The sequence below is a fragment of the Symsagittifera roscoffensis genome, chromosome 5 (assembly GCF_963678635.1).
Source record: "Symsagittifera roscoffensis chromosome 5, txSymRosc1.1, whole genome shotgun sequence".
Lineage (NCBI taxonomy): Eukaryota > Metazoa > Xenacoelomorpha > Acoela > Convolutidae > Symsagittifera > Symsagittifera roscoffensis.
In genome coordinates, this window is record NC_087066.1 from 56842273 (window position 1) to 56855037 (window position 12765).

Here is a 12765-nt window from a genome sequence, read left to right on the forward strand (position 1 = left end):
TTAAAAAGCATTTCAGTGTATTCCGGGTTTGGACCAGTAAGACTTCCGATTACTTTTGCCTACTTCATTTATTTAAAAATTTTTCATGCTGTTCATTAAAAAATTTTGATAGTTGTCTTTTTTTTTATAAATTCAAGGAGAGTTCTGTGCATTTAGTGCTTGAGACGACAAATCCCAGAAGTTCGATTTCTGTCGGGACCTGTTTTTTTTTCGAAACTGAAAGTTTTCGATTATTCTAGACTTTCGTGCCTGTTACTTTTTGGTAATCATAGTCATACATTTTTGTGACGCAAGTGATGATAAGGACGACTGATGTACAATTAAAACATTTTTCTGAAAGCAAGTGGATAGATCAAAGAAATCAAGAAGCTGTTTGTTTTTAGATTAGTTCAGATATGGCTCTAAAAAGAGACATGAAAAGGGATCACGACGATGAGGAAATAGATTGGAAACGACAGAGAAGTAGTGCCTTCAACAACTATTTCACGCCTTACCCCGAAGTCTCCGATGATGCTATCCCTGCGCTGAACAACTTCAACCATCACTACACATCATCAGACAATGCAATACCAATACCGATGACGTCTCATGGTTCATTGGTGTCACCAGGGTTTCCACACAGTTCAGCGATGCCTGAAACTTCTCATAATCAGGCCAACAATCAATACAGCTCCTTCGCCCAAAGTTTGATGAGCAAAATGGGTTACCAAGAGGGCAAGGGTTTAGGAAGGGACAAGCAGGGGATATCTGCACCTATTGAAGCAGAAGTGCAGATTGACAAGAAGGGTCTGGGGTTCAATCGTGGAGAGTTGAAAACCAACTTCGGAGCATCGTTTGAAGAGGAGGAGATTTACTGGGATAAAAAGGCTTGTAAAATGTAGTTCAGTTCAGAAAATTGCAAAGAATGGAAACTTGCTTGTCTTTTACTACGCTTACGATTAGTGTTTTGACTTCAGAAACAATCGCTCCATTATTCGTATCATCCGCACTTGCTTTTTGTCCCGAATTTCGAGGAAAGTGACGAAATATTTGCGCTCAGTGTGTTTATTTTTATACAAAGAAATCGATTTTGAAAGCCATTTGAAAAATACTGACTTCATGAGCTCAAATTATTAAGATATTTCACCTGTAATCTTTTTTCATTAAGTTGCATGGGTTGTGATAATTTTAAACATTTCAAGCTTCATTTTTTAAAATCAAATACCAATCTGGTCTTCGCCCTTTATTACGAGCAGTCTTGCATGTTCTACTTCGCCTTCCTTAAGTGCATATATTTAAGATACATTTCTGAACTCGTTTCTTATTTTTTGCAGCGTCAGCTTAATAATGATTAACTTGTCGCAGTTTTAGCCAAATCGTAGCAAAATAGCAATTGCTAAATTTTCATTCCGGGCAGTTTTTGTTCTTTTTTAATCATGCTACCGCGACCAAATTTTGATGACCGTCCCGACCGAAATGTGGCATGTGCATGCCATAAGCGCACGAATTGAAAACTGAACAAAAACAGGATTAAGAGTCGAGTTCCCAACTTAGACACTGCATAACCGCTTATTTTAAAACTTTAAATCTCATAAATATCTTTAAATTAAAAAGTACTTCTTCAAATTAAAAAGTACGAGCATAAAGACGGGGAAGTTGGCGCACAACAACGAAAACGAATCTACAATATTTTTTTGATTTCGTTAAATTATTTTGTGTCGTCCAAAGCAAAAAATGATTGAATATTTTGAAATCAGGTAGTTAATGTTGCAGGATTTCAAAGTTTTGAAACCTAAATGCTTAAAAATTTTTATGAGAACAATTTTTGTCATTTTTGTTTTCGGGTCAGTTGGCTTCTACCCACTTTTGTCGGCTTAGGTGCCGCTTGGTAAATACTAGAGCTTATGTGATTTTTGATTATTTTTCTGGAATTATTTTTTTCCCCAAAAGATATATTTTTTTTTATTGATTTGGTTATTTCCGTCTCATTTTCTATTCGCTAGCTTGCAATGTCGCGCTTGCAATGTTTCGCTTCGCCTCTGTGTGAAATAACATGGCATCATATTGCAGGTTGTATTTTTTTTGTTTTTGATTAAAATTGGAAAGTTAAATTTTCTGACTTGCTAAAGTTTTCAGTTTTTTTTTGGTTAATTGTTTCATCCACGCATTTAGAGTGGCTGAAGTTTTTTTAATTGTTAAACTGTTTTCTTCATTTTTTTTTCTCTAAGATCGGAAAATTACTACATGCATGCACAACAGCCGGATGTATTATTTCTTTGTTGTATTATTTCCCCAAATTTTACACGGCGGTTTTCTAGAGCGGAGCTTCTTGTGGCTTAAGGCTGTTTTCCCCCACCTTTACACTCGCGCGTTATCATTACTGCAGCTGAAATTGGTACGGCTGAGGTCTTGTTCATACTATCATTGCCACGGCAGGGGTTCGAATACACGATTTCAAAATGAACGCCTTGAGACAAAACTAAGTGCTTTTATTGGCTAAATTAAAATGCTCTATTGGGTGATATTTTGCCACTGTTCATTTGGGTTTGGAGCAGTATTAGAAGGAAATTTGGTTATCGAATGGTTTAATTTATCATAGGATGTCAAGTGAATGTAAAAAAAATATTAAAAAAAATAACCAAAAAAAATTACATGTAGTTCTTAAACGGGCACAACAGCGGTTCGCCGTGATGAGCTGTACAGCTCGTATGTTGGTCCTTTCCACCGTGGATAAATGGTCTTAAATGTTAGTGTTTTGAACCGTTTAATTGTAGGTCGAGTGGCTGACTACCTACGAAGGTGAGATGCCGAACGACGAAACCTTGAATGACTGGATGGACTTCGGAGACAAGAAAACGAGTTTGGACGATGAAGATCTCTTCACGGAGGGAGATCTGCTCCTGAAGATGCTGCAGCTGAAAACTCAGTTTGACTCTCTAGATGGGAAGCAACTGATGAAAGCGAGGAGTAGGGCAAATCCCTATGAGCAGCTGAAGTGTGCTATATTTCAGAACAGGGCGGCTCTGAAGATGGCCGATATGGATTACGCAACTGGGTTCATTTTTTCGGGTATTTTTGTCGCCATATTGAAAAATTCGTCTGAAATATTATACCTTGCATTTCGAAGGTTAAGGAGTATTAATTTATATTTGAGTCATTGCTCTGAAAAGAAAATTGCCATGAAGCATGAGTAGAATACCACATAAACCACGGCAGTTCAAGAATCAAGTTTTCTATTTATATTTTGACGGTTTTAATGATATTAACATCACAGCTTGTTTGAAATACTGGTTAGTAAGCAAAACATAATGTGATTATTAAACTTTAGATTTGTTTAGATCCAAAAACGTCTGCTGGAGAATCGAGGCTATCTGCAGACCAACCAGAACTGCTTCTGTTTGCCGATATTTGTGCGGGACCCGGAGGCTTCACAGAATATCTGACATGGAGACGCGGGTGGCGCTGCAAAGGCTGGGGACTGACGCTTAAGAGTCCAGAGAATGCCAGTGATTTTAGGCTGGACAAATTTCTGGCCGGGTCCTCGGAAAGCTTCGAGCCTTACTATGGCGTGGACGGAGCAAATGGTGATGGAGATATTCTGAAAACAGAAAATATTGATGCGTTCAGAACTTATGTGTTGGAGCATTCGCAACCGGAGGGTGGGTATACTTTTTGGATCTTTACAAGTTTGTCAAAGCCAAGTCTTAATGAAATAATTTTTTGAAAGAGGTTTTTTCTAATCAGCTCTTTGCGAATGTTCAAATTCATAATACGATTTTGATCAACCTAAAAATATCTGCACCTTCCTGTTTGTGAAACCGTTGATCCGCTGACTAAAAACGGAATTTTTGCGTTGAAGTAATCAATAAGACATATTGACAAACGTTTGTGTTTAGTTAATTGTTCATAACGTATTGTATCAATAAAAAACAGACGAAATAAACAGATAGACTTTGATCTGACTCTCATTCTCAGCAGAAGAGTTGGCTACTTTTGATAATAGTTGAATCTGTCCAGGTGGTGTTCATACCGTAATGGCCGACGGAGGATTTTCAGTGGAAGGCCAGGAAAACATCCAGGAGATCCTCAGCAAACACCTTATCATGTGTCAGATCCTGACTGCACTGAGCATCTTGTGCAAGGGAGGAAACTTCACCTGCAAGCTGTTCGACTGTTTCACTCTGTTCACTTCTGGTTTGGTGTACTTGTGTCACATGTGCTTCGAATCAGTTGGCATATATAAACCAATTACGAGTAGACCAGCTAATTCGGAGAGGTACCTGATGTGTAGAGGCTACAAGGGTCAGCAGGAGTGTGCCAGTATCATTTCACACCTGGAGAGCACCTCGGATAACCTCAGAAATTTGAATAAAAGTTAGTGCAACGTCATTTGAGTTCTGAACCTTCCTTCAAAATGAATTCCTTTCAAGCGTCAAACTCATCGCCAGCAAAGTTAAAAGCAGCAAAAGGCTTGCGAGAAAATTTACAGAAAGAGAACGCAAGTTTGATATTTGAAGAAGATAATGAACCGTTGAGACCGTCAATCAGTAAAAATGACCAACAACCCCAACTCAGGGTTTTGACACCTTGGCCACCCAAAGCTTTATGTTTGGTAATTTTTCATGATACCCATTTTGGCCTACAAAACCCAAATTTTTTCGAAAGGAGCCTTTGGTGCCAATATTTACTTATTTTTTTACTTTTTCGGCGCCTCATTCTTCGGTTAGTCTGAGTCAAAACGAAATAATCTGGGTGAGATTTGTAAATGAAACAATCTAGTTGATAGGGGAGCGATGTTGAAGTGGTAACGTCTCTGCCTCTCAATCGAAAGGTCGGATGTTCGAGGCTCTTCGATGATCAGTTCTCGTTGCTTGAGGATGAGTCAGCATTTCATGTCTCAGAAAAATAACCAAAAAAGTTGCAAGTAGTTTTTAAGCAGGGGCACAACAGTTGTTCTCCGTGAAGAGCTGAACAGCTCGAATGTTGGTCCGTTCTCTTGTGGATAAACCGTCTTGAAAAATATAGTAAAATATCTCTCCTCGTCCTAGAATTTGATAGCTGGATAGATGTGGAGCCTTAAATTATTAAGATTCATGAAGTTAGTGGTACTCTTATAAAGGTCTTCGTGATTTTTTTTGTTTTTCTTTTAGAAAAATTTTGTTTGCACTTAAATTTGGTTTTTCAAGGTTTCAATTTTGATTTCTTATGTTTAGTTCGTTTCTTTTATTAAATAGAAGACAAACTTTAATATTGAACAGTAAAAATGTAAGAACGTGATCGGCTTCTAGTTTCATAGTTGATTTTAATTTTACATTTGCGATAATCAGATATCGCAGCGGAATAAAAAATTTTACCAATTGATCGAGTTTTCTCGAATTGGGTTAATTTATCAAAAAAGGAGTGTCAAACAAATTCCTCTTGAAATTCGAAGAGCTCTAAGGCCGTTTTTCTTCCTTTTTTCCGTAATTTTGATATTCGAAAATTGAAATCTTTTAAAAAGCAAGCAAGTCAGTTTTTTTCCTGTTTCCTTGCGTTCATTGACTCTTTTTCAAGTGACTCTTGTCTTAATTTCTCATTTTGCTAGTGTCGATTTCTTTTGGTTTCCAATATGGTTTTCTTACTTTCTTTCGCAATAGTTTATGGGCCTTTGGCCAAGTGAGGTGAGTCTCAGCTTGGCCTCTGTGGCAGTTTTATTTAAAAAGAAAAATATTTTTTGCAAGAGTAGTTGTATGAATTTTTAGAATAATAAAAAATGTTTTGTTTGAGATTTTTTAATTGTTCGAAAAATGATTACTTGATGTTTATTTTGAAAAATAGTATTCATATTTCTCCTAAAATGACATACTAATACTTTTTATTCATGTTTTTCATTCCTTACGTTGATGTTCAGATTCAGACGATTTTCCACAACAAGACGTTTTGTCACTAGTTCCACACGATCAGATGTCATCCGAGTTCGTTGACTACCTAACTAAATCAAACAATGAAATCTTGGTTCAGCAGGTGGCAGCTCTGCGAAAAGTCATTCAGTTTGTCAAGAATCCAAATTTGGTCGAGTCCAGACAAGATGAAATTAGGGACAAATACTTGGAAAAGTGGAAAATTCCTAGAACGGGACGCAAAGAGAGTGCAAGAGTGGGCCCAGTGAAAAAGTTTCAGGAGCTCTGTTCGGGTCAAAACAACCCATTTTCTGGGTGTCCGAGCGAAGATGTTTGCGTTAAACTGACAAAAGATAACTTCAAGAGTTTTTTGGATTCGATCCACGAATTTCGGTTTTCCTTCGTGGGGTCATCGTTGGCGCGTGAGGTGTGGCTGAGTGAGGGTGGGTTTGTAGTGCATCGGTCGACAGATCTGGAACATTGGTCACGTGTAGAAGGACATTACAAAGTGGAACTGCCCAAAGATACAATAATAGAAGTGGAGAAGCTACAAGAACACCGCGTCGAGGTAAAATATTAGGCTTAAAATGGCCCATACACTTGTTTCGAGGTTATTTTTCTTAACATTCAATTTGATTAATCCGACAAATGAAAATGAGGAGGAACTTTGTATTCGGGTGAGTTTAAGTTTTTTTGTTTTTTTTTTCACGCAAAATCAGGTTCCACAAATAATCATCGGAATGGGTCGAATGATATATCATATTAAAGTATTTTCAGTCCTGATTCGAACGACATCAGAAATTTTTTCAAAATGTTGTCTTGGTGTTGAGGCAAAGCGGTTTGAAATATTAGATTTTTGGTCTTATTTTGAGCGAATACGTTTAACGAGCAGGCTTTTTCTATTGAACCAAAAGCTTTACCGCAAATATTTATCGCAATGGGTTGAGTGATTTGTCATATTAAAGCTCTGTCAGTCTTAATTCTAACGACCTTAGAATTTTTGCAATAAGTTTTCCCATTGTAAAGAAAAACTGGTTCGAAGTTTTAGAGTTTTATTCCCATTTCGATTGAGTAAAGCACGCGAACGGGCTAATTACAGAAACATGAGCCATGATTTTTTTCCGGTCAAATTATTTTTCGAAATTTTTAGCGCCATTTTAAGAATGAAACAATTACTGAAAAAAAAGTTTTTGTTTTTCTAGTTATTTTTTGACAAGAAATTTTGCCCGGTTTGCCTACGGTGACTGTCGAATATGCCTAAATCTTTTGCATTTTCTTAAATTATGGTCGGAACATAGTGTTCTGCTTGTATCGCAACCTACTATCCTTGTGTACTCTGGCGATCAGCTTAGTCTATTAAAGTGAATCTTCTTTTTTTTACCTAACTCGCAAATAAAAGTGTTCATTGAAAGTGAAAAGGGTTCATTTACCATTTATGTGGTGACACTTTTGCTATAATCATGATCTAATATGGGAAATTTCATGGCATCTGTTCTTTGCTTTCTTTGTGGCTAGTGTTTGTAATTTATTAAGCATGCGTGGCTCAGTGGTTAGTGCGTGAGAATCATATCTCCAGGTCGCAGATGGAATCCGAGACCTAGCCGAATTTTTACTAATTCGAGGCTTTTTCTACTTGTTCGTATTGCACTTTATGGAGCTGCTGTTTGTCGTGTTCTCGCTAGTGTTTGCGAAGCGAAGCTTAGCCTCTGTGTTTATTTAGCTTTTAGACAGCTAGCGTCTATAACAGATGTTTTTCAAACAGTTTTTTTTTATTACTATTGCCCTTGCGATAGCAACGGTACTGCAATTGGGTACTAGATTTTTTCTTTGTCTACAGGACTCATTGAACTGGTGGTACCTTGGTTCATAATGAATTCAAAATTTGTAGTGTGTCTTGCTGGCTTAGCCCAGTGGTAACGAATACGCCTGGTCCGGGGTCCGAATCTGACTAGGACCAGGTAATTGTTTCGGTTCAAAAACGAATACGCCTGGTCCGGGGTTCGAATCTGACTAGGACCAGGTAATTGTTTCGGTTCAAAAAAGTTTCGGCCTATTATTTGTCTGCTTCTGTTTTGTCGGCTTAAGTGCCACATCAAAGAATCGTTTAATTTAGATGTAAATTTTTTTAACTGCAGTTGTTTTAAGCATTTTAAAAATACGGCCGAATTGAAATTTGCTTTTGACAATGGTTGTAATTTAACCAGCTCGATTTGTTAAATTTATATTTTTTCGTCTTTTTTTATCGGCTTAATTCATTGCGGCCTAGTTAATATCAATTTTATGAGCTCTTATTGCGTCGTTACATCCGAAAAAAATTTTTGTGCGCGTGTGTGAGCTCTTACGGGAAAAGTGTGCTTTTTTTAAGTTTAGAATTTTTCCGAATTTTTTTCGGCATGAAGGGTTTCTGCTCGGATTTTTTCGGCTTTGTTACCACTTGGTAATTATAAATTCAAATCCAATCAACCATCCGGCGCATTTGGCGTAGAGGTAAAACAACTGCTTGAGACAGCAAAGATTTATCCGAATTTATTTAGTTTTGGTTCTAAAAAGTTAATTTGATTTGTTCCTCTTATTTGGAAATGAAACAATTAAACAATTGTGTATAAGTTCTATGACAACAATTTTAGGTGACTTTGGTCGTCTGCCCAAGTATTGTCCACCTAGTTACCGCTTGGCTAATTTTGCCTGAATTTTGTTTTAACGCTGCCGATTGTGTTTGACTTTGTTTTCTCGAATTGTATTTTGTTCGATACCAATATTTTTCCCGAATCTCATTGCAATCTAGTCGACAGAAATTGAGATGAGACGGAAGCCACTGCTTGTATTGTTCTGCACATGTTGAGAAGCTTTGGTTTGCTACTAAGTCTCTTATTTGTGCTATCATTAATTATTTTATTTGCTCAAGCCAGTTAGCGAGCATAGTAATGAGCTAAGAATCCACAATTTTCCCAAACCAACTAGCATAAATAAGTGGTCAGTTTTGGTTGCGTTTGTGCTGCATGCTTAGAACAGCAATTTAAAAGCTTGTGTTCCATCCATCCGGTTTATTGGTTGCTAGTGTTTACGCTCACGGCCAGCAAGTGTTATTACATCGGAGTATAATGTGAATCGGTTTTCTTTGATTTTGCTGATTATAAGAGTAATGAACGTAGTGATTACTCTTTTTTTTTGAAGTTGCTGTTTTTTTTTCAGAAGTTCTTGAAATTTGCTAACGTTAAAGTTTGCTTTCGTGGTTTGTTTTTTCAAGCTCAGTTCATTTCCTTTGTTAAAAGGATGGTAACTCCACTAACGAACAGTAAAAGTGCTAAGGTCACGAAAAACGTGATCGGCTTCTAGTTTTGATATTGGAGTTTGTTTTTCAGCTTTACCAGCGGAATAAAAAGTTCATGTATTTATCCACTTTTCTCAAATTGTTATCCAAAATTGTCAATCATAATTTGTTCTGGAGGCTCAAAGAGTTTTATGGCCATATATTTTCTCCTTGAAACTCGGAATTTGAAGTTTTTGGATTACAAGTTAGTATTTTTTGTTTCTTTCTGTAACTTACATGATTATTTGGTTTTAGTCTTTCTCATTGTTTACTTGCTGTTTTATTTTAGCTTTTCCATGGAGCTTTGTTGAGGTTTCGCCGCGTTCACTAAGCTGGATATTTCGTATTATGATTTTGTTGGTTCAGTGTGGTAAATGTTTTTTCAATGCAGTAATGCTGATAGAAATTAGTATTTGCTTTTTTTGAGCAAGCAGTTTTAAATTGAGAGTTTTTTTTAATTTCAGCAGCCGAATTCTAAAAGCGACAGACCCAGCAGCTGCAAAGCCATACACATCACAGATGTGGTTGCAGTAGGTGGACAAACGGTGCATATCAAACCCTATAAAGAACGTCTACACGTCGCAGAACAGTTAGTCCGAGCAGTTTCTAAACCCAGTCTACCTAACAGGTGCAAGCTACGAGTAAAAGATCTAATCAGATTGGAACACCTGGAGGATAAATTGAATTCTCTGCAGCGTCGGAAACTTACGGTGCCCTCGTCACGCACAGAACTGTGCGTTGATGTGCCTGATGGATACTTTTACCAATGTCACGGAATTCGCATTGTGCGAATCTTGAAGAGTACATACAACATGATCATATCGAAGTCGACAGGAAAGTTTTACTTTTTCGACAAGCGCACTGGCACTTCGCAATACGAGTGGCCGAGCTCAGCTTCGTCTTCATTTTGGGACTGTAAAGAGAATTGTGCGAAATGGGTTAAGGAACCAGGAGTTCAATTTAGTCTCGAAGAGATACACAGGGCTCCAGATTTGCTTTCCAGAACAGAATTACTAGAACATATACGACAATTGAAACATGAAAACAAAAACTCGCCCCCCAAAGCCACAAAAAACTGATAAAGTTATTTATAACTTATCAATACCGATTAGTAGAAATTGTCTGAGTTTTGGGAAGGGTTATAATTAAATGGACTCAGAAATACATGAATGCAACTACTTTGGCCTTGGAGGCGGTTTTTTGAAAACAGTCATGGCGCCGATAAATAATTAGCCAAGATATAACGTGAGTGATATTATCGTAAGTGTCATTTGAACCAACAAATGAGAATTTTTGAATGTCATTTAAACCATATTGTGTTATATAAACAGATAAGGCTGTGATTTAAATAATGAGTTTCTTCAAATCATAAGATAATAAAATCTTGAAGATTTTTTTCATTTTATGTTTATGAGATTTTCTTCAGAATAGCTTTTTTGTTGCATAAGTGTCTGTGTTTAGCTGGGTAAGCACAAAATTTTAGCAACAAAAATAGAAGCCCTGTTTCTGGTCGATCAATTTGCCGTCCCGAGTCGCCCTTCAGTCATCAGAACTTAAAAATCGGTTGGATATTTGAGCACTCCAACATTATCAGAACAGTACTTGCTGATTTTTTTTTCAGGAACAAGTCCTAAAATTTGTTCACGCTCAGTTTTGATTTTTCGCGGTTTGACTTTTAAAGTTCAGTGCATTTCCATTGTTAAGAGGAAGGCAAATTCCACTATCGGATTTTTTAAAGTTCAGTGCATTTCCATTGTTAAGAGGAAGGCAAACTCCACTATCGAACAGCAAAAGTGTAAAGGTGGAAATTAATTATCAGATTTCCCAGCGAAATAAAAGTTTTACCCTTTGATCCAGTTTTCTCAAATTGGGTTAATTTGAACAAAAAACTTTCCATTATAAATTGTTCTACTAATTCAAAGAGCTTCAATGCCATCTATTGTTTTCTTAGAAATTCAAAAGTTGAAGGCTCTTGAAAAAACAAGTCAGTTTTTTTCAGTTTCCTTTATTAAGTGTCAATAAACGTAGTGAAGACATTTGAACTGTACAAAGAAAGTAACGCAGCCAAGTATCGATTGAGTAAAATAAATTTGTTTCTTGCTGATTATGAGATTTTTCCAAAGCATTTGACTCTCTTGGTCATAATTTTCTTCAACAGAAACTTAAAATTTCGAATTTTTCTGAATCCAAAAGATACTCTTTCACCAGCAACCGGTAGCAGAAAACAACACTAAATCAGATTGGATTTTACTTCACCAAGGTGTCCCTCAGGGCACCGTATTAGGACCTCTGGTATTCAATCTCAATATTTGATTTACTTAAACAAGTAGTTTTTGAATTTGTCCAGAAATAATGCAGTACACAGTTGACACACTTTTTCTTGCGAAATTCATAACGCAGAGTAATATTTGGCCAATTTTAATCGTTCCACGAAGAAATTGAAACGATGTCGACACAAATACAAGAAATTATCAAGGATAGCCGGTTAATGCGCAAAAAGTACAACTTTCCGACCATACTCTTAAAGAATACAAAAAAAGGTTTGTGAAATTAGTATATACATTTTTTTCTGCATGGTGTGATAACAGGATCTGGAGGAAAAACTACAGCTTACGCCTATTCGACAGTCATAGTGAAATAGGTTATTTTGGGCAACAGTTTTTGTAGAAAAAAGGTTAGAAAAATAGACAAATCGTTTTAACCAGAGAAAAATTCAAAGTTATTGATTCTCAAAAGTTCGCTAAAAAATCCAAAAAGTAAATTTATTCAGATGTAATTAAAGTTTTGCGGCCTAAATTAAGCATAAAAAGGTTAGTTTAAGCCTGTTCGCCTTTATTCGCGCGAATTTAGACGAGAAGTCAAAACTTTCAATCTAGTTTTTCTCAACACGGAGAATTGTCTCGAATTCTTTAATCACGACTGAAAGGACGTAAGATATATTACTCGACCCGTTCCAATGATTTTTGTGGTACATCATTTTGCGTGACAAAAAAATAAAACACAGCCGAATAAAAAGTTTCAAGTGCTCGGAACATAAATTATACTTAGAGAGCTTAAGTGATCTGTCTATAGGAGGAAGCTCGTTAAGAAAGTCTAACTGTATGGAATATGGTTTAAGATGAAAAAAAGTTAACCTTTGTGATATAACCATTCTATCATTTTTCAACGAAGATCCATCAGTGGCAACCGATGGTAAATTGTCATGGAATATTACCTGCATTTGGCATATTTTTGATTTCCTGTCGATGTTGTATACATTAAATTTTTTCTTATTTCAAACCTAATTTCATTGAAACCTGTGCAACCGGGTACCAAGAATTTTTCGTGTGAATAACTTTGTTCGCAGGACTCACTGGGCTAATTTCCTGGACGTCTCTGCTAGCTGCAGATTCAACTGCAACAGACAATATTTTGTGCATGTTAGCTTTTCAAGTATGTACTATTAAAAGTTTGTTGATATTTTGTTTTTGTTTTTTTTTATTTTCCTTTTGTTCGGCTTAATAAATTTCGGCCTATGCTATATCGGCTTAGTGGCCTCATTTGCGTCGTTCGACGAGCGAAAAATGTTCAAGTGTGCATGTGTGTGTTCATGGTGAG

The 12765-nt window shown here is 36.6% G+C and overlaps 1 protein-coding gene across 1 annotated transcript; it reads left to right on the forward strand.

Moving 5' to 3' along the window:
• Positions 1–385: 385 nt before the first annotated feature.
• On the forward strand, positions 386–10562 carry LOC134846172 (cap-specific mRNA (nucleoside-2'-O-)-methyltransferase 1-like). The gene is made up of 6 exons (XM_063863413.1): positions 386–866; positions 2754–3048; positions 3318–3638; positions 3997–4353; positions 5870–6426; positions 9633–10562. Exons 1-6 carry the CDS (start codon positions 396–398, stop codon positions 10245–10247), a joined length of 2616 nt encoding a protein of 871 aa, XP_063719483.1. The 5' UTR covers positions 386–395; the 3' UTR covers positions 10248–10562.
• The last annotated feature ends 2203 nt before the right edge of the window (positions 10563–12765 follow it).